The sequence below is a fragment of the Gavialis gangeticus genome, unplaced genomic scaffold (genome assembly GCF_001723915.1).
Source record: "Gavialis gangeticus isolate Ggan-Ray unplaced genomic scaffold, GavGan_comp1, whole genome shotgun sequence".
In the NCBI taxonomy this organism is placed as follows: domain Eukaryota; kingdom Metazoa; phylum Chordata; order Crocodylia; family Gavialidae; genus Gavialis; species Gavialis gangeticus.
This window is the reverse complement of record NW_017729022.1, coordinates 7,114,530-7,137,143: the sequence shown is the minus strand read 5'-3', so window position 1 is coordinate 7,137,143 and position 22,614 is coordinate 7,114,530. Positions and strand designations below refer to the sequence as shown.

The window sequence follows — 22,614 nt, the reverse complement described above, 5'->3', positions numbered from 1 at the left end:
CTCTGCCAGAGCTCTGGCCAGGAAGCAAAGGGGAGGTGCCAGCCCTGCTGTGGAGCAGAGAGCCCAGCACAGAGAGCATGCTGGGATGCTGGGTGTGTCTGGTTTATCTTAAACCAGCAAGGGGTCTGGGACAGACATTACATAAACCTGTTTGACCCAAATCCATTAAGTCTGATACTACATTCAACAAGGTTTATCTCAAACCGGTTTCAGCCATTATCAAACTGGTTTATGTGCACTAAGCATGTTACAGATTTAAACCAGTATCCGATCACTTAAACCAGTTTATGTGTAATATCTGTCCTTTGCTCAGACGGCTACATGCCCATCCTTTCTCAAAGATAATAAAAAGTTGTATCAGTTTATCCTGTGACAGAAGTACCTCTGTACCAAAGACACTTAACGGGTTAACCAGAATCAGACATGAGGCAACTGGTTTTTTTTCTAAGTTAAGAAAGCATTTGCATGCTTTAGGCAGGTCAGATACTGGTCCCTTCTGTTATACACCACACCAGCAAAACACGGGAAATGTCAAAAGACCTTTCCAGCCTACAGGAATTTCTTGTAATGCGCAAGCTGCTCACAGCTGGCATAGAAGCCCTTCTGCTGGTTCCACTCACAGTGCCTAGCATAAAGTATAAGATGGGAATTGGAGAGGGGGCAGAAGAAATGGCCACACATTGTGAAACACAGATAATCTCTGTTGTAGAGGAAGTTTTTACAGGCAGCTGTTGGAAAACTGCTTCAAGTCAAGTTGCGCGCCCCAGGACTGTGATAAGAACGGTCATGCTGGATGCTAGTCAAACAGAATCTGGGCAACCAGACTCATATTCTGATACGTTTGTGCCCTTCCTCCCTCAGCTACACCTTCTGTGCGTCTCATCCTTTTGCTGTAGTTTCTGCTAACAAGGAAATAGATGTTTGAAGTTTTTTTTGTTTAAATGAACTGCAATATCCTCTCTTGATTCTTTGCAAACAGCATGTACTACCACACTGCAGTGTGGAACTACACACAGTTATTGCTAATAATATTTTATTGAATATTGGAGAGAAATGTTTGAAGAGATTTATGTCTTTATTGCATACACGTAGTAGAGTACAATTCACAAACTAGAGAATATTTTAACCATATGACTTCCATTGAAAATCAGAAGAAATGTTACCCCCTGCATTGTATTTGAAAAGCTTACCCCCAGCATGACTACAGCAGATTAAAATTACTTTTGAAGACTCTAGAGACTTATTATTTATGGTGTTCATAGTTATGAAATCCTAAAGGAGATGCTGTCATTCTGAGTTCAGTGTTCAGCTTTTTTAAATGTAAAAGATCTCTCTGCCTACTGCAGAGACAGCTGTCATTTGTATTTTGGTTCAGAGTAGAGTGTTACAGAGAAAGTCACTGAGTGCTCTTTTCCATGGTAACTCTTTACTTTGTGGAGGCTTTTTTTTTCTCTTCTGAATAGTAACTCTACAAAAGAGCGGCGGTGTTTGGATATAATCTTTTTGTCGCTTAGTGGTTTCCAAATCAAACACACTCAGTTTATAAACAAAACTATGTTTTCCTAAAGCCAACTCTTTACAGGACTTTGAGAGTTACAAGAGGTTCTCTCTTTTCTGTGCATCTCCACTCACAATAAAAGTTCTGGGAACTAAATTGGGTCTGCAGTACAATCGTATTACCTTCAGTATAATCCAACAGTTGGAATGGACTGAAATGCTGAACAATTCTATTGATGATATGCAATAAGAAACAGAATCCACCATACCCCACTTTTTATCTGTCTGTTCTTTTTGTTGCATTGCTGTAATATTGCTGTAATATAGAAACACTTCTTAACATTGCTAATGAGTACATATTGTATACACTGTGTACATTGCTAATAAGTAAGACTTATTCTCAAAGTATGTTATATATGTAGAAAGGGCCAGGTTAATAAAAATTATGTCATTGTAACACAGCCACTTTTTAATAGAGAATACTTTAACCTGAAAGATCCAAGGGGCACCTATACACATGCTGGATGTCTGCTTCCATGTTTACTAATTAGCATGCATTGGAGCAGACTCAATTAATTGAGTCTGCTCTACCGCATGCGTAAGCTGCACTATAAAATATTATTCGGGGGGCTGGGTGGTGCGGAGTGCACCTGCCTAACCCCAGCCCTCCTTCCCACAGGGCCACTCCAGGGCCGGTGTACACTAATGCTGTGTGAGCAGCAGTGGAGGAACACACAACGGGGGCCCTGGGTGTGGCACTCCTGTGGCGGTGGCACTGGAGGTGCTGTCACTGGTTCAGTTGTGGGGGGGGATAAGCCCCATTAGCCCTTCCCCTCCACCACCTATGGATGCATGCTAATTAGCAACCATTGGAGCAGATGTCCAGCACGTGTATAGGTGCCTTTAACATTAATTAACACGTTCCAGCAGCCGCTGTGTCACATGTATTCAGCATTCCTGCACTTCAAAATAGTGGCTCAAGTTCAAGCACCCTGCCACCATTTTGCAATGCAGGATGCAGAATACACGCGATTCTGAGGGCACTTTATTTAGAGCAGCTCTTGGAGCCACTCTAATTAAAGCACTCATCCCTCCACCCAGGAGCACATGTATAGATGCCTATATCAACTAAAACAATACATTCTTCTCTTTGCATTAGTGGAAATTATATCACTTGCATTTGCTATAAGCAAAGTTCAACATCTTTTAAATATTTATCCATCTATACCTCGACTCTTCGTCCCCTGATATATGTTCCCCAAAATTTAGGTTTATCAACATCTCGCACAAAATAAAAACCATCTCTTCTGGATCCTATATAATCCACGTGAGCAAACCAAAATTTTGAAGGGTTGACTTTGTCTTTGTTCACACAAATGATCCTTTAAAGCTGATTTACACATAGGAAAACAAAATAACCTCCTACAGTGTGTTACCAGATAATATTTGCAGTGCACTGGTAATGTACCAGTAGGTATTCCTGTCATTTATATTTATAGAAATGGTGTCCAGTCAGGTAAGGAGTCACACTAAGATCAAAGGAAGGGGCTTTCTAGATTGGATCAATGCTGAAGAGTCATGAAGACATTTAGCTTGACTCTAACTCAAGTTTTCATGGGCTTTGATATATTGCACTTAATGATTAGTATTGGCAAGAGTACTGCATAAACTGTAGCAGGGATGTTTAACTTTGTGCCTAAAATCACAAGCTAAAACTATGGTAGTAGAAGACAGAATAGTTCAATTAAGAATTTTTAATAGAATGGGAAGTTTCACTATGAAGTCACATTACAGATGAATATACTACATTGACAGAAAGAATGTTCTTCAAAGCCAATACTGAAAAATTAGGAAGTGCCAAAATAAAAAATTGCAATGGCAAGAACAAGCCATAGCCTAGTGCCTGATTAACACGGAGAGCATATATGAAGTTCATTACAAAACACAGCCTGGAGAAAAGAAGGTAGTGGCATACATTTTTGCCCCATCCGCTATTGGAGAAAATGGGAGACTTGACTTTTAGGCCCTCCTCAGGCTGAGGGGATTTAAATCTACATCGAAGAGAGTGCCTTAGCCACCAAGCTAGGGGATAGGCTGGGCAGGGCTCCCTACTTCTATTACAAAGCTGGACCATTGGGCAGCCAAAAGTGTACACTAGTCTACAGCCAAGTGGGCACTTTCCTGGGAAGTAAGAGATGGGGAGTTGAGTCCTCTCTAGCTGAGAACATCTAAAAATAAAGAAGATGAATTATAGTTTCAAAAGTGACCATAATTCTGGCATTTCTTAACTTCTGAATGTTTCACTTTGCAATCTCAATTATTTTAGCACTGATCTTATGTGTAAAATTTACTGAAAAAAACCCCCAAATCAGAAATACCATCACATGGCATCCTACTGTCACTAACATGGTTTAGTAGGTTTATATCCACTCCACAGAAATCCACCACATGAGCTAATGGATTGAGTTACCATCACTTGAGCTTACTGATAAGAGGTATGTGGAACAGCAGTACTTTGTGGGGATCAGAATCTTCATCACTGGGTTACCCAGATGTTTACTGACAGCAAAGGAATAGGCATTTTCAGGAATCTGGGGCTATATAATGAAATCTGCCCTGGGGACTCTTTAAATTCTTCCCCACAAATGTGACTCTTAGCTGATTTTCCCTACAATACCAGCTTTGTCCCTTCTTCACTCCTGCTTCCTCAGTCTAGTCCCATTCCCTTCACCTAACTAGTACAAAAACTGCACTCTGCTGGCTTTTCATCCCAGCCTTATTTTCCTTACCCCCTTCCAGATTTCTTTGTTCAGTGAATCCAAGACTTCTCCTCTGCTCCCTATAAAACTATTAATTCCAAAAGTGGGCAAAAGTCCTCCTTTTTGCCACTTATGACTTATGGTTAAGATAAAGCTGTATTACAGAAGTTGACCTATTAATGTTTTTTCAAGAACTAAAGCAAGATGGAACAGGATTGTGTTCATGTGTCTATGTACCACTGACATCTTAAAGTACAAAATAGGATTTCAGCCCAAATTTCTTCTCTGCTCTGGCAAACTGTAATCTGCTAAGTTTCAAGTCCCTGTTCTAACATACAGAAGAGCTAGAACTATTCCAAGAAAATGTCACCAGAATTTTTTGTCATGGGCTTAACGTTGTATTTTTGTCAGTTGTGTTCTCAGGAATGACTGAATCATTCTGGCTGAAATTTTCCACTAAAATTCAATCTGATGCAGGCCAGGCATGCAACATTTTAGCAAAAACAGTTAAAAGGTTTTATAATAGGAAGTGCCAGGCAGCCTTAATAACAAGAGGCACTACCAGTCCTTACTTAGTGCTAGACGTATAGTCTCTGAAATATTTGGTCACTTATCAAATAAACTTCCATTATTTTCATGTAGTTTTAGGTTCAATATCAGGAGCAGCAACAAGGAACACTTGAAAACTGCATTGTTCTCATTTTGAAACATTCAGGATCATGAACACTAACTACCAATAGTCTAAACATGCCCCAGAACACAATTTCTCGAATACATGCCTCCTTAAGGGGTCCGTGAACTACTCCCAGTACTGTGTGTTATGAATCTAACTACTGTCTATGACAGGTTGATTCAGCACATCAAGTTCTCATAGAGCTGGGCAGCTTTGCTGCCCATAAAAAAGCAGTATAGCATGTTATAAACCAGACATTAATTTAAGTTTTACTAGGAAAAAAACTTATTTTAGTACTGTTTTTCATTTCATAATGCTTCATTATTTCTAGTACTGTACATAGCATGACTCAACAATTTGTGATAGATTACTATGGATTTTTGTATTTCCAGTAGCATGTTTAAGATAAATTGGTTTTAAAATGTTTAATTTCTACTGATTCAATATGTTTTCTAATACCAACTTTTATTTTTAATAAGTTAGATGGTATTGACTTTTTTTTAATATAATCCCTCTCCTAGAAGAAGAATCATTTAAATAGATTGCAGTAGGTAGGAAATCCTGATCATCAGAATTTCCTACCTACATAGTTATTTCTACTGCGAATTTATAGAAGATGTATAAAGTCTCATCCACGGAAAAAGTACTGTATGAAATTTGCACGCTGTCCACCATGGCTATTAGAGTTGACCTATAGCAGCATCTCTCTAGGGCCGAAAGGTGATTTTCTTCCTGTTCTTTTTAAATCTCCTGAGAAAGAATTGTTACTAGCTGCTGAAAGTTAAATTATCTGTGATGGGTTTGTGATGTGGACTACAGTCCGCTGGGGATTTAAAAAGACACCACCTAACTCATAACGCTGGTACTGCCAACTAGACTGGAACCAAGGTCTCAGAAGTGAAATGCCAGGACTTTTTATTCAGTGAGATTGCAGTATTTTTCAGTACCTAAGAACAAGCTCTAAGGAATGAGAAACCCGGTTTGACTATGTGGAAAATCTACAACACTATGTCATGATGGCACCGCTGCAGATCTTCGACATATTGTGATCTAAAAAATTACAGTTGAATCTTCCTTATTTTTGTAGTGTGTTAATTTTATCTTCTATATACACTTTACTTTTGTACATTAAGTACTGAGAAAATAGCTTTTTTCCTACAATAAGGGTCATAACAAATGAATATAAAACAAACAACAAAAGGTAAGAAACCCTTTCTGTGGAACTAATGGTTCTGTCTAAATACTACTTTCATTACCTGCAGTACTGGACAAATAATAAAAAGCTAACTAAACTTGTTTTGGTTAATGACATGAAAAACACTGCATTTTTATGACAAATTACTCCTAAAGAGCTAAAACACTTTTGTACAGTCAATTCAAGAAGAGGTTAGGTAGGTCACTGTTCTATGACAGGATTATTTTAAAAACAGATACCTTTTTAGATAAAATCTGATTTTAAAAAAGCAAGATGCTGTATTTTTTTAAATAGGTAATATAAGCCATGTGCATTATGTTGCAGTAATTGTCTCTGATAATGTGGCCTGACTTCAGACCTCAAGGAAGCATTTTTCTCTTTTTTATTTGTGCATACCATATTTTTCACTCACATTTCACTCTGAGGTTTGCTCCCATGTTAGGAATAAGGTCACATTAAACTTTCCTATATTACACAGTAATAACCTTTGATGAGGGTGCGACAGAACCACAAACAGCTCCCTTTCACAGATTATTAAATTGTGGCAGATTTCAGCAGGGGTCAGAACAAATGCAGACATGTATTTACTATTAACTGTACCTTGTGAATCCCTTCGTGCATTCATATTTATGACATATGGGGCCTCTGGCACTAAGCTATGGGCCTGCTTTGAAAAGTCATGTCTTTTGAGATTTACAAGCACTTTCATAGAAGGGTGACGCCATTCCTCTACTTTCTATAAAATGCATCTCTTGGCCACTTCAGTTGTTTCTCTCAAGTTATACAAAACTTCAGATTAAAAGAGTAGATGTCAGGAGACAACTCACAAAGGAACAACAGCTTCAGAATAGGAAACTCGTGTCCTTATAAGGCTTCCATGCATTCCCACTTTAATCAACTGATCAAAACAACCTTCCTGAAAATGATGACATCACTTTGATAACTCCACTTTAGACTGCAGTCCACAAGGAAGACGTCACTAGCCCCATCCTATTGTTCTCAACATCCTTAGATTTCCACACATCATATAGCTATATTCTTTATATTCTACATTCTGCTCAAGATCTCACTCGTACCCAGAGAAAACACATTCCCAATACCTAGAGTGAAAATACAGCTCTTTGTTTTCCCTTGGACAATTATCAAACTCTTTAGATAATACGCAAGAGTTACTCACAGTAAGGGGTATGCTAGATACAATCTATTACCAAACTCAGCCTTTCAAACTAGACAAGAAAATCAGTGGGGGGAATCTACATGTGTGCTTTACTGTGAAGTTGACTAATTAGCTCCGCAGTAAAGAGTAACAGTGTACATGTGCAGTGCTATTAGGCCAGAGTAAACTAATTAACTCTGCCAAAGGATAGTACTGCCCAACACAAGTATTATCCTATGGTGGAGTTTAGAGTACCACGATGCACATTCAAATGGTGACTGGGGCTTGCTCGGGCACAAGGGTACTACAGTGCAGGGGTGCCTGCCAGCTAGCCCTACAGCATAGCACCCTCATGCCCCAGCCATCCCCTCTGCAGCACCTTGAGCCAGGGCAGAGCAGCTCTGGGCTGGCAGACTGACCCCCTCCCTCCCTCCTTCCCACACTTTCTGCCAGCTGGGGCTGCACTGCTCAAGCTCAACATGCTGTGGTCCCAGGTTCACATGTAAACACTGCACTCAGAAGCCATAAACTCCTGTCCCTGTTCCCAGCTACAAAGGGCAGAGTGAGCTTTGTGAGCAAACTGTGCAGGAATTTATTCAGATGCACTAATTTTACATGTAGATGCATCCAGTATCTACTATTAAATGATTCAGTCTATAAGAAGCAGTCTAATATCAGTGCCCTTCCTTGAATGTATTCTCCTGACACAAATTTGCAAAGCAAAACCTTGAAGTTCAGTATACACTTTCAGCATGCTCTATTTCAGGGGTCAGCAAAGAGCATGGCATGTGAAGCCATTTTGCTCGGCACGCCATAGCTGGCCCAGGCTCTGGGTAGCTGCTGCTGGCCATGGAGCCTGAGCTCCTCTCAGCAAGTGGGAGGGAGGCTGCAAGCCCTACTGTGAGCAGCCCAGGCTCTGTGACAGACAGCAGCTGCCCAGAGCCTGGGCTGGATGTGGCAGGCAGCTGCACCTGGGTCCTGAGTCCCAGCCCAGCTCATTGCTGCATGCGCCTGGGGGAGCACTATGGGGAAGGGGCTGGGGCTGTGCTCTACTGCTGGGGGCTGCACGCCCACAAAGCCTGACATCCATACAGGGGCCAGGAGAGGTGCAGGGCACGGGGTAATAAGGGGGGTACATACCATCCTTGTCTCTGTTTCCAGCTATGAAGGGCAGGATGAGCTTTGTGAGCACAGCAGCCCTGCACAGGAGTTTCCAGCCCTGCTACCCCCATCTGCATCTCCTCTTCCTGCAAAGCTCATCCATGCAGTGGCTCAGGGAGCTGCGCCCCAAAGGGAGCCATGTACTTGGCCTGAGCTATGGCCCTGGGGATGGGGCAGGGCATCCCTCAGCCTGGCCATGGGGCTGGGGGAAGGTGCTCATAGTCAGGGGCAGTGCCACAGGGGTGGTTGTCTTGACTGATCCCAGGGGGACTCCTTCTCCTGCACCTGAGTGCCAGTGGGCCAAGCTGAATCATACTGCTGGCCCCAACTCCCACCCCAGCTCTCACTTCTTCTGCAGTGCCAGGATTGGGGCCACTGCTACAGGGTAGCACAGATCTCAGCCACAGCCCTTGTCCCTGTTGTGGCTCAGGGGGTCCCAGAGGAATTTACATTGCCCCTGCAGCTGCTGCCCAGTCTGCAGTGGAGAAGGAGCCACCCCCCACCCACGCCCTGTGCCTCAGCCCCTTCCCTACCATGTTTCCCAAGGCATGCTCTATTCTTTGAACTTAGCACCATGCTCCAATACTCAGTTCAGAAATGGTAGTACTTAGCTAAGTGCTCACTTGCAATATTGCAAATCTCTTATTGGTCCCAGTCATTAGGAAAATCATTTCATCAATGAAGGTCGACTCATCGTGAAAACCACAGATCAATTCATTCCCACATCCAACACCAATTAATTTGGGCATTCCTTACAATACAGAACATTTAATTTTGTCTCCTTCAATTATTTATGCCCCCTAAACAACACATCTATTTTCTATTTACAACACCACAACTGCTGTAGGTTAGCTCATATAGAACCACATACACAGACACCATACACTTAGCCTCACAATTAACCCAGATGCCCCGCCAAACTGATATACCTATACAGCCACCCCCAAGCCGTATGACACCATCACATAAAATTATCCCCCATACCAATAGTCCTCTATGCTCCACAGACTCTCTGACAATGAATAATCCACTCATACCATCCCAACTATCAGTGTGTACACACACACACCAAGGCCTAACTAGAAACAGGGGATTATTCATCTCCTCAAGCTTGATAAGGAAGAGGGAAGGGGAGCTGCTGTTCCTATTCTACTACAAGCTTGCACACTTCAGCCCTACATTTTCAGAGAAAATAAGAGAGCATTAGCTTTTCCATGTAATGAACCAGCTGTGCATGGAGCAACTCTGATCAAAAGTAGAGTGACAAGGGAAATCATTAAAAGTGGGCTCAAAGATGTGCCACTATAGTGCATAGGCACACCATCTGCTTTAAAGATCCAGAATTAGGAGTAAAAGCAGTTTGCATGCTCCCATATACCTGCAAGATCAAGCACTTCCGCTCTATTACATGTCCATAATAAGAGAACAAAAAAAATCAGATTTTCTAACCAATGGTGGATAGCATTCATTTTGCCCCTCCTCAGAAATCACACTGAAGTGTGGGGTCAATGTACACATCAGCAGGAAATAGTTTTACTGATTTTCAGTGGTACAATATTTTTTCTGCTACTTTAGACTTCCAAATGATTTCACTGCAATTATTCAGCGTGCTAAGAAGAAAATGAATTTAGTTCTCATGAATATATTTTCTGCAAACTTTTCCAATCTATTTTCAGTTTAACTCAGAATATCATTTCATGGTGGCCAAAGATAATTTGATGCAACACATTAATGAACACATAAACAATACATTGAGACGATTCAATACGGACTTCACTTGGTTTCTGAATATATTTGTCTTCAAATTAGTCAAACAGAAAAGGAAATCTTTTTATTATGTTTTTGATACGTACTTTGTTGACCCAATCACCTGTGTCCCATAATAACTTGTAATATCATTGCAGTAAATAATCAAACTCACATTTTAGGAAAAAAATGGCAAATTTGCACTCTCTCTGATTGTTATTGAAACATTTCATAGGTAGATAGATAGTAATAAATATTTTCTAAATTTAATTTTTTGGGAAAAATGTGTTGCCTTTTTATTACATAACATAAATCCTTCCAAGTAAAGTCTTAGGGTGAAGTCACATGTTACACTTAAGCCATACTAAGGGTACTTACAGCATAAGCACCTGCACAATAAAGCTCATTAACTCATGCTAAGTGCCCTCTAAGCTTCTCAAAGTTACACCACTTCAGGCAAGGGTTAACTCTGGAACAGGCTACCTAGCTTATGTTAGGATAATTTCAGTCTGCTCCATGGAGATAAAATAAGCAATTTGTAGTCCTCCAGCATCCCAGGATGCATCGCGTCCAGCCTCCTCCACCCCCGTCCAACCCAGAACAGGGATAGAACCCAGGTTTCCTGGCTCCTTGCCATGTCCCTGCTCACTAGCCCTCTAGTGGCAAGTCAGAGATGTGCAAGCAAAAAACAGTATTAAAACTTAATGGGTGACTGTTCACAGAATGTTCTAACTTTAACACTGCTTAATATTCCACAGATGTAGTAGAATCGCCTCCCCATCCCACCTTTCATAAGAAGTTTTCTAGGTCCTGAATTAGTTTTAGCTAATAAAGGTAAAGTTTTTTGGTAGGTTTTTCAAGTCCCTGATATGCTGATTTCTGATCTCTTTAAATAGTACTCTGTGTATCATCCCTGCCCAACAAACACATACATATGTGTGTTACAAAACGTAATGATTCTAGCTACAAATAAAAGCAAAATTCAAGTAGGTATTCCACCCTGCTCTCTGATTACAGTTACCATATTTCACGGTGTATAGGCTGACATGGTGTATAGGTCGACTCCTGGCATTCCGATCTGAAAGGTAAGGATTTTCATAGGCACTGTGTATAAAACAATCCTTCTCACAGATAAACCTCATCCATTCCACACTAACCAGAAGGCCTGAAAAATTTAAGACTAAACAGCAGTTTTCTAACAGCGATTTTTGAAGAAGCAGGCTAATGGACAAGTAGAAAAGACAGCAATACTACTAAGTAACATTAGGTGAGGATGAGATGGAAAAACAGCTGCCTAACCAACATGCTTTCCCACTGGTAGAACTGCAGTTGCAATGTGGACTAGAAGATCAATGGGCACCTATATACATGACGGAGCTCTGCAGATTGAGTCAGCTACAAGCCTGCTTAAGCATGATAATTAGTGCACTCCAGCAGGCTTCGCATCACGTATATTCAGCATCCCCGCATTTCAAAATGGCAGCAGGGGTGCTTTAACTAAAGCTCATTGAACAAGCTTTAGTTAAAGTACCCACATCACCATTTTGAAGCATGGGATGCTGAATACATGCAATGCTGTGGGCACTTTAATTAGAGCAGCTCTCAGAGCCGCTAACTAAAATGCCACCCCCTCCACTCCTTTGACCCTGTAGCATGTGTTTAGACACCCAATGAAATGGAAACAAATTAGAACAGGGAAAGAATTAGAATAGTTGAAGAGTCTGAGGAAGCCTCAGGAAACAAGATGTTGGATTCTGGAAAATTTTGAGATTTCAAAATTTAAACTAGGAAGTCCTATGCTACTACCAGGAAAACCCAAACAAAGATTGTCTAAATATCACTCCCTCTACCAGTGTAAATTGCTTCAGGTGAAATATACCTTCTAAACTGGGACAAAAATGGGACTTTTTGAAAAATTTAATTAAAAAATGAATTATAATAAAACAGAGAAAGAAAAAGAAGAATACCAATACTTCCTCTGCCCTAAACTAGCTAACAGTCCTCTGGTTAGAACACTCACCTGAGATGTGGTACATTATATTCAAGTCCCTACTCTGAATCAAAAATATCTGGGACTTATTATATATTCACTCTGGGCCAGACTGAGAATCAAGCAGATAAGGAACTTGAATTTTGGTTTCTCACATTCTATGCATATGCCTGAACACTTCAGATATTGGTATTTTTAGGTTGCACTGTCTCTCTTCGTCTTTCTGTAAAATCCATTCTACATTTGAGAAAAATCTAGTAAAAAAATCAATGTTTTAATAAAACGTTCTGGTTTCAATGCTACAGCATTTTATTCCTGAACATAAGTGCTATATCTTAAGAACATAAGTGCTATATTCAGTCAGACCAGAGGTCCATCTAGCCAAGTATATCCCTCACTCATTATCCACCCTAGCATCTACCATGATTGGTTTAGGAATGCCAGAGGATACAACTGAGTGTTCCATTTAATAGTTATTAACGGATATATGATCTATGAATTTGTCTAGTCACTTTCTGAACCTGGCTATACAATCTGCCTCTACAATATCCTGTGGTAATCAGGTCCACAAGTTAGCTGTGCTATGTAAAAAGTACTTTCTCTTATTAGTTTTAAACCTATCTCCTGCTACCTTCAGTGAGTGAGTGTCCCCAAATTCTAGTATTCTGGGACTTGGTGAATAACATTTCCCTATTTACATTGTTCACACCCTTCATGACTTTATAGACCTCTACCCTATCCCCACTCAGCCTTCTACTTTCCAAACTAAAGAGCCTTAGCCTCTTTAGTCTCTCATGATATGGCAGCTGCTCCATAACCCTTATCATCTTGGTTGCCCTTCTCTTTACCATTCTAATTCTACACCATCCTTTTTAAGATACGGAGACCAGAACAGCACACAGTATTCAGGATATGGCTGCAACATGGATCTGTATATTTATATACAATATATATGGACACACACACATACACTTATACCTCAAAACAAACACATTCCAATGTTGCTCCCTCTACAAGAGTAACTAACTCCAGATGAGATTCACCATATTCCCCCATAGTGTGAGTTCCCTGGAAAATCCTGCAATCAGGACAGTTGTTTTCATGAGTTATTTTCTTCAGAGATGTATCATTCCTACTTGAAAAACCACAGCTCTGGAACCCTAATTTATACAAATTGGCTCCCATAGATTTGTGAGACGGAACCAGATACTATAGACAGCAAGCATGATTTACTCATGTCATTTTCATAACAAGGTGTGAAACATTTCTTATTTCTTTAGAAAACAGACATGTACAACAGACATCCCTGTTAAGAATAGACAGCAAGAAAATACTAGAAAGTTCTCGTTGTCTAGGATACTGATTTAAAATTCACTGAAAAGCAAAATGCTCTTATAAGAAGTTAGAGACTAAAGCTTAAAATACTTACTTGATAATGTCTCCTTCAAGAGCAATCACTCTTTTAATGATCTTCTGTTCAGGGTTTCTAGGAGACCTGAGAAAGGGGATAAGGTTATACAATCAGTAATGTTCTCATTGTTTTAAGAAAATGAAAAGAAAGTCCACAAAGAAATAGACACTATTAAAGTCATTTGGGAACTCCATGTTCTTCCTGATATAGCATCAATCATGATGTTCTACCTAAAGTGAAGCCACTCTTATCATTCTCATTTCAAACCACCTTAGAAAAACAGACACTGGAATATCACCTGAATGCAAAAACTAAGATAATCAACAGGGTTTGCATTTCAAAAGAAATGGGAAGATATTTGACATGGATGAAATTAGAATTCCCCATTACTGATGAATTGGGCCTTTGCAAATGGTTAAGATATTTAAACCTGAGTTATCCATCAAACATTAATCTCATATTTTGTTTAAACATTCATGTCATTCGTTTACTTTAGGGAGGGAAGAAACAACTGAAAACAGTTTTAATATTTATCACAGTCAGTCAAATCCAGTTTAAATCAGTAAAGAAAATGTTCATCAATATCTTCAAAAAATGAAAGGTTTAATCAATGCAAAATGCTCCAATATGATATATTTTAACTATGGTATTTTTTCACACAGAACTTGATATTCAGAGTAGTCTGGGGCCTGTACTCATGATACTTTTACATTGTCATAATTTACATCGGTTTTATACACTTCCATAAATTACAACAGGATCCAAAGTAATCACATGACCACCTGCCCCACAGAGATGTGCACAGTTAATGCTATTCTACTGTTTTGCCACTTGCTAGAGGGAAGTAGGTCTGCCTGCCTTAAGCTATCTTGAGCTAAGCTAGGGATGCAGGATACATATATTGGTATAATTATCTCCCTGAATACAGTATTTCTAGACCAGATTTAAGTAATTTACATTAACATAAGGTGTATGTCATGTGTCTGCTTCTTTTTTATTTGGTGTAAAGATTCATTATATAAGTATAAACATATTGTATGCCCAGGGTTACACATTAAGCACATAATAGACAAGTTAAGGCTGCATTCACAGCCTAATTTAGATGTTCTCCTGCATATACATTTTGATATACTACCACTAAAAATACAGTATTCTATCAAATTTCCTATAACACACAGACATCTGTTTCCTATAAACAGACAAATCATGTACTTTTTTATTGTGCAATTACTCTTAACCCATTCTTGATTTTAAATACATAACTGTGCATACTTAATATCGTTTATTCACATTATCTTAAAGAAATTTTCATTTGTCTGTAGCATGCCACACACAGAAGCTGCCTATGTCATGTATGGCACTCCTGTTTCAGGCTGGCCACCCCTCCTCTAGACTGATGTGTCATAGCACTAGTCTGTATCCACTCTACAAATAGATAGTGGCTATCACAGAAAATATATTCTAAATCTGCCATGTCAACTCATTTGCTCTCATCACCATATAAAATGAATGATTTTGATGGGTGTTGAGTTGATTGGAACAACTGAGCTATATGGAAATGACTTCAATTACTGGTAGTCCAGGGGTTAAAATGCAGAGACCATAATATGATTTGTAATTGCTTAGGAACAGTTGTGTCTTGATATCATTTTCTGTATAGTATTACATAGCCTGACTTTTAATTCAAGTACCCCACATTTTAGTTATCTCATGTCTTTTATCTGTCTTCACTAAACAGAACAGAAAAATTTGTATTAGCGCTGCATGCCATTCATGAGAGGAATCCAGCAAGTTTTAGATGACAAAGTGATATTATTAGCTGGAGCACCTTTAGCACTTGTTGACAACATTACTTTTCCCAGCACATTTCTGTATGTCAATACTCCAGGGGAATTATGATCAGGTGTAGGAGAAGACCAGGGCTCAGCATGCTATTTTATCTACTAAAGTTACTATAAATTAAACAGGTTTTTTTGTAAAATTACTTTCTACCTTTTTTTTTAATTTACGCTAAGTATGTAGCATGTCTTTCTATAAAATTTATTGACTAATCAGAAATAATAATACATAATGTATGTGCTAAAGTATGTGTTTTTTCAAAAGAATGAAAAAAAAGGCCATCAATTTTTAAGGCTGCTCTTTCAAAATTCTATCCTGGTTTCACACATCACTTTTAAAGGTTCTTTTGAATTCCCCTCATAAGCATTTCCATTTGATTAACACATACATTTGTAATGTAATTACTGACCTCTGTGTTAATTTGTCTCTACTCAGCAATAACTGTAATGACCTTGAATAAACATCATTCTAAATCAGAGGCAAGAACATTCATTCCAAAGTGGTCACTTTTGTGCCAAAAATAGTACATTTAAAAAAACAAACAAACCCAAAACTGAATGTACTAAAAATGCTTCAAAAATAGCCTTATACATGAATATTTTTTTAGCATCTAGAACCAGAATAGACATAGTACATTAAAATAAGCATTACCTTTACATTTTTACTAAGTCACCCAAATGAAAAAGTAAACCCAAGGGTTAAAAAGGTATGTTTAAAAGGTTCCATAACACATTAATACCTCTAAACCAATATTTTCAACTGACTGAAAAGGAGTAGTTTTTTTAGTGTCCTCAAAGTAGTGGACAGTACATGAGGGATTACATTATCAAGTCATGATACTGTAACATGCTTAATATAATCCTAAAGGCTGTGTGCTAGGAGTTCAGTGCAGGAGTGAAAACTTAAATGCTTCTGGAAGACTTAAAAAGAACAAGATACATAGGAAATTTGGTATTTTAGAAATTTTTTTTACTCAAAAAACCTGCAATATTTTAGCTTATCCTCGGGCTATTCATTTGGTCAAAAAATAAGAAAAAACATATTATTTGTAAATTATTAATTGAATATTTTGGCAAAGTGTATTGTTAAATCTGCTCTAACTCTGAGACAGGCAACACCTTCAGATACTTTTAAATATCCTTTTTCCAGCCTACCTATAACCGATGTCCCTATCAACTCTGATAGCCTATTTTGTCCGTTAGCCTCAGTGGCACGTCCAGACAAGTGTTGAGGTGTGATTTGTGACACTGTAGATGCTGAGCATGCAAGCGTTCCCTGCCCTGCTACTCTGCAGTGCAGGAGGGTTTTTCTGAACCCCAGAGATCCTACGGTCAAAAAGAGCCAAGCCAAAAAAAAACAGGGCAGGGCAGCTCAAGTGGCAGCAGTGCATACTGCCCAAACCCAGAGCCTGGCCAGCTGGAGCTATGCTCCAGCTGCTAGTCAGGATTTCTGCTGCAGGAGTGCCACAGCTGCACCTCCCAGAGGCCCCCAAGACCCCAAGTAAGGCTGCTGGAGCTAGCACAGTTCCTGGCCCCAGCCTCCCTTACGCCATCTGGGGTACCTTGCAGCACGCCTAGAGCATACATGGCACAGGCGTTCCCCAGGGACAAGGAGCAGCAGCGCAAGGTGTGCCGCTGTTACTTTTCCTTGGGGAAGCACAAGTTCCTGCTTGTCTGGATGCACCCTCTGTGTCCATCCCCTGGGAAGGCAGAAGTAATGGGAGGACATCATAGGATAATTTTGTATAGGCCTCTCATAGGCATTGACCATGAGTATTAAGGTTCTAGAAACTCTGAAGCAGCTCTGAAAAACTGAAAAAATAGAGTTTTCTCCTCCTTAGGGATATCTGTCTAGAATTACCATAGACAAATAATCTTAATTAAATTTTACTTATTAAAAACAGGGAAACTGAATAAAAACAAAAGAAATTATTTTTTAGCTTGGTTAGATCTTGCATTTATTTTCTAGGCAGGCTTTTCAAACTTAAATACAGGCAAAAAAGATCTTACATACTTTAAAAAAGTACGTCCCTGCCCTAGTGTACTCATGTCCAGTCAAGATTAACTACTAAGTCCAGAAGAGATTAATGACTCCCTCCCTGCCACCCCACCCTGCCTTATCAGGTTGGATATGCAACATTAAACCCATCTTTCAAACTAGTTTTTTCTAGCTATGTACACATACAATTAGGTTTCTACACGTTACATTCTCTGAGATATGGCCCACACAGATATAAATAGCCTTATAGAAAAACAAGTCTCTGACAGACCTAACTTTCAGACTCAAGTACCAGATTTCACACATTACTTTGTTTATCTTTTTCCTAGCCTTTTACTGAACTACCTTTTTAAAAAACAGAGATTGACCCTTTTTTCAATAAATTATTAGTTTGACTTGGATGCAAAATAAAATGTAAAAAAAATTCAGTTCAGATTGCCCCATAATATTTTTTGCTCTCACCAAACTGACAAAAATAAAAATTCTTGTTTCAAGTTGAAATATTTAATTAATAAAAGGCACTAAAGGCCTACAATCATGAAGCACAAGGTTCTTTTTTTTTTAGTCAATAGCCAAGGAGTTCGGATGGTCAGGCATGTCTATACTGTAGTAGTAGTGTGTTTCAACTAAAATGTCCTGAGTATATCCTGGCCCACCTGTTCCTACAGCCACACTCCAAACCCAAAGATATCTTGGTGAAGATGCCCCGGACCATCTTTGGCTGTTCTCAAGCACACTAAAGACTAACACCTTGGGAGCACTAACAGAAGGTCTCCCCAAAGTTTTTTCACCATGGTATTTCCGGGTTGAGTTCAGGCTCAAAAAAGCACATACATCTCTGACTTAGTTAGATTATAAGGTGCATCTCTACTCTGCCTTCTAAGCAAGATTATAGGCTATTTTGGGGTGTATCAAGGCCCCTGATGCTGGTTAATTGTTAGTAGTTAATTGCTACAATTAGCAACTCGTTAATTGCACAATAAATTTAGACATGCTACACATGCAAAGTAACTATCACCCAGTAAAAATGGCTGGGTCATAAAAATGGCCAATGAGCCACAGAACGTAGAACATTTTCATAGCTTGCTTCTATCAAGCTTTAATTTGAACCTGTGACAGTTCACACGCAGGGCGACAGTGTTTAGCTTTGTCCTCCAGTTTCCCAGAGTAGCCTACTCTCTCTCCCTGTCCTTCACACCCCCTGCTTCCTGTAGGGGGACTCTAGACGCAGACAGAAGTGCAGCTCCCTGGTCTAACTCATAGCCTTCACAGAGCACCATGAGTTAAACCAATCCTCCCAACCCAACAGACATTAGTTGTTGGGTCAGGAAGGTGAGAGATTGAGCACCAATTTGGAGCTAATACAGAGAGACAGGTCGTGTGCTGGTAGCCTCTTCCCCTAGTCCTGCCTCCCTATTCCCAGCTCCGGTGCTGTCTCAGGATGGGAGTGGGGAGAATGGAGGACAAGGAGCTCAGACTGATGTTTGCCCAGTCTGTGCTGGAATGGGGGGGGTGGATTGGAGCCCCCCACCTCAGATAACCCCAGCCCAAGCTCCCTCTCCTCCATCCTGAGACAGCACTGGGAGCAGGGCTGCCACAGGAGCAGACAAGTTAATGAACGTGCTCTACTGTGGGGCACCTTCATTTGAACCCTCATACAATGGGGGTTATTTTGGTGCATGATCACAGTGCTCTTCAGCTGTGGTCTTCTATTAGGGCAGTGTTTCTTAACCTGTGGGTCGTGACCCAAAAGTGGGTCCCAAGAATATATGAAAGGGTCATGAACAAACTTTAAAAAAATGAATCAACAAACTTTAAGTATGGATTCTTCTTTAAAAGAGAAAAACATGGGAATCCATGGCTTTTCCCTTGCAGGCTGGCAGAGTCCTAGCCTGGGAGGGCCTGCTTGCCCAGCTTACGTTTCATTCATAGCACAGCTGTAGAGAATAATGATAGCCCCTGCCAGCACCTCTCCTATGAACATGAAGCAGTTCACGTGGCATGACAGTCTCTATTGAATAGTACTGCCTGTTGTTTGATGAAAGTACCATCTGTCAGAGGCCACAGATGCTATCCTTTTGGAAAACCAGAGAGGGTGCAGAAAAGAGCCCCCAAAATTATTCAAGGTTATAAAAACCAGAAAAATTCAAATAATAAATAAGTTATATGTTTTTGACAGTGAGGGAACTAACTACAGTGGGACTCACCAAAGAAAGACATGACACAATGGACTTCCTATGGAGGATTAGTCTATGGAGAATTCTCTCCTTTTCCTGTATTCGTATCAAGACCGAATGCTTTTCTTGAAGATATGCTTTAACCAAAACTCAGGTTTTGCTTTAGTCAGGCAAGTTATTGGGCTCAACATAGAGGTTACTTGATGAACTGTGATATACAAGAGATCAGAACAGATAGAGTTAATGGTCCCTTCTGACCTTCAGCTCTATGAATCCATCCCCTAGATCTCTCAGACAGAAAACAACAGTCTTTCTACAGCATCTGCAATTGCTTCAACAGCTTTACAGGCTGCATGCTGAGTGAAGAGAGATTTTTCTACCAACCGAATCAACAGTGTTTGGGTACCATATCCAGATGTGAAACCAAATTGGCTGAGATTATGGGCTGGAGTACTCCACATATTGCTTGAGTTGGCTCCCCATAGTATTAAGAAAAATAAATCTCCAAATCTGGAGACTGAGACAAGATAATAATTTGAGAGATTATCTGTAAAAAAAAGATGGTTTCATGAATATAATAATTTCTCCTTTAAGGGAAGCTGACTACCTCAGGTAAGCACTGACAATCTTTTCCAGACCTCAACAGCTATCTATTGCTCTAATGGAAATGAAAATATAACTTCAAAAATACAACTTATATTTTTGAAAAATAACTTTCCTCTTTTCTTCTCTTTCTTCTCTCATCCATATTTCTGTACCCAGGTCATCTCAAGCACGTAATATATAGCTCTGTCCACATTATATAGACAAGATTTCATTACATGCCATCAGAATATTGTTAAAAATATAATTTCCTATATAACTGCATTTTCAGTGAAATGTAGAAGGTCTTTCAATCTTTCAATCTCAATAAGAAGTCCCCAAGAACATAAGAAACACCATATATACCAGAATATTTTATGGATCTGCATCTTACAGGTTCTTAAAATTTTATGCTATTTGTCAGAAATGACAATTACTCAATTACAATTTGTCAGAAAATTATTAGATTTTTTTATACAGTCTTACAGTTCACACTGGTTTTTCAGAGCTGGAGATAGCAAAATCAATCACTTACTCAAGATAACTTGCTGATCCATATCCCAAAGCATTTTATTATTTTGCTACACCTTATGAGTCTAGAGATTTTTCTCCAGACAACCATGAAAACCAAGACAGGGTAGCCAAGAGACAGCATGAAAACAGGCAAAGGTAATGTGACTGACTAGAACCATGGGACAGTGAAACAACTCAGCTTTGATGGCAGTTACACTAGAACCATACAAAAACACAAAGTTATCAGGCCAGACCTATGGAACAAGGAGCCATGTTTACTGTTTCCAGAAGAGGCCTTTGGAGAGGCCTGCCTTCTCCTTCTCCATTATCACGTCACTCACTATAGCTTCCACAAGCACCCATGCAATTATTCACCAACACAGCAACACTCCTACTCACAGCTGATAAACTCATGAAACACAACTATCTCTATCCTCCAATATACACTCAGAGTCTCCAACTCTCACAATACATTCTGGTACATGTACCACCCACTGCCTTCTCTTCACTGTGTGTCACTCTCAGGGCACCCTACTTAATTATGCTTAGATATCAAATCTCCCTCACTAAGATCACACTTTAAAGGCTTTTTCCAAATGGGTGATGAGGGGACTTCTCTCAGTTACTTCATGGGGGTCTCATGGGGGACTCCCTTTATCTCCTAGATCATGGGTGCTCCACCTCTGGCCTGCAGGCTAAATGTGGCATAGCATCTGGCCCACAGGGTTCTCCCTGGGCCAGGAAATATAGTAGTGGGGAGCAGCGGCCATTAATAGTGAAACCCTCCCCTGTTGCCATATTCCCATGCCTCCTCCCCATGAACAGCCAGATAGGGCCAAGCCAGGCCCCCTCCCCCCTGCACAACTGAATCAGGGCCAGGCCACAGCCCCTTCCCACCATGCAGCTGAAATGGGGCCAGACTATGACCCCTTCCCCCCAGCATGGCTGAACCATGGCCAAAGTCATACCTCCTTCATTCACACAACTGAATCAGGGCTGGAACATGCAGCTGAATCAGGCCCAGCCCACATCCCCTTCCCCTGGCACAGCTGGATCAGGTTTGAGCTTCTCCTCACCTTTCTCCACACAGCCAAATCAAACCCCACCATGCCCGCCCTGGGTGCCAAATCAGGGCCACTGGCCAGATCTGGCCCATGGCCATACTGGGCAGAGCCCATCTGGCCCACCAGGGGAAAAGGTTGAGCACTAGTGTCCCAGATTATGTTAGATCTTCTCAGAATCATAGGAGGAATGAGTGTCCTCACTTTTCCTCCTGGAGGAAAATAATTGTCAACTATGTGGCTTCAAATGAAGTCCTAATCTCCCCTTATTCCCTGATTTACAGAAAGAGGGGTGGGTCACTGGACAAGAGCAGTGGTTCTTTATTCAGCCAGTGGCAGCTTGAAGGGAAGACTTCAAAGGTAGACCTAGAGGAGAACACAGTGTCATACATGCACACCCCTTTCAGCCAGTGATGCCATGGGACTCACAGCTGGGAATTTTTTGTTAACTGAGTAAGAATTCCTCTCCCTTCCCCATCTGTGCTCAGTGGCATGTCTCCTCCCCTCTTCTCCCTCCCCCCACCCCACTTCTGTCAGTGTCCCTGGCTGGCTCGGAAATGGGGGCAGGAGCAGGGGGAGGCTCCAGAACCACTCCTGATCACTCCAGCCAGCCTCCTCAGGGATCAAGGCTCAGCCAGGGACAGCAGGAATGGCAGAAAGATTCTCCCTTCTTGTCCAATCCCTCCAGGTGTTCTTCTTCAGCCCAGAAGCAGGCACAGGGAAAGGAAACTGGCCAGCTGCCACCACTGCTGCTGCCTCGGGCCAGGCCTGGCTCCATGTGCCACCTAGCTGAAGTGAGGCAGGAGGGGCTCTGGAGCCTCCCCACAACCCCTGGATCAGCTAGGGATAGTGGGGA

At 40.6% G+C, this 22,614-nt stretch overlaps 1 protein-coding gene and 1 long non-coding RNA gene across 2 annotated transcripts in view; one reads left to right on the top strand and one right to left on the bottom strand.

Moving 5' to 3' along the window:
- Positions 1-22,614, bottom strand: part of IMMP2L (inner mitochondrial membrane peptidase subunit 2) — a 1,062,180-nt gene that overhangs the window by 336,414 nt on the left and 703,152 nt on the right. The window contains exon 4 of the mRNA XM_019514565.1: positions 13,607-13,672. Coding sequence (XP_019370110.1) covers positions 13,607-13,672 — 66 coding nt within the window. The remainder of the gene's footprint in view (positions 1-13,606; positions 13,673-22,614) is intronic.
- LOC109295630 overlaps positions 15,736-22,614 on the top strand; it is a 15,822-nt gene continuing 8,943 nt past the window's right edge. The window contains exon 1 of the long non-coding RNA XR_002096789.1: positions 15,736-15,745. This is a non-coding gene — a long non-coding RNA (uncharacterized LOC109295630). The remainder of the gene's footprint in view (positions 15,746-22,614) is intronic.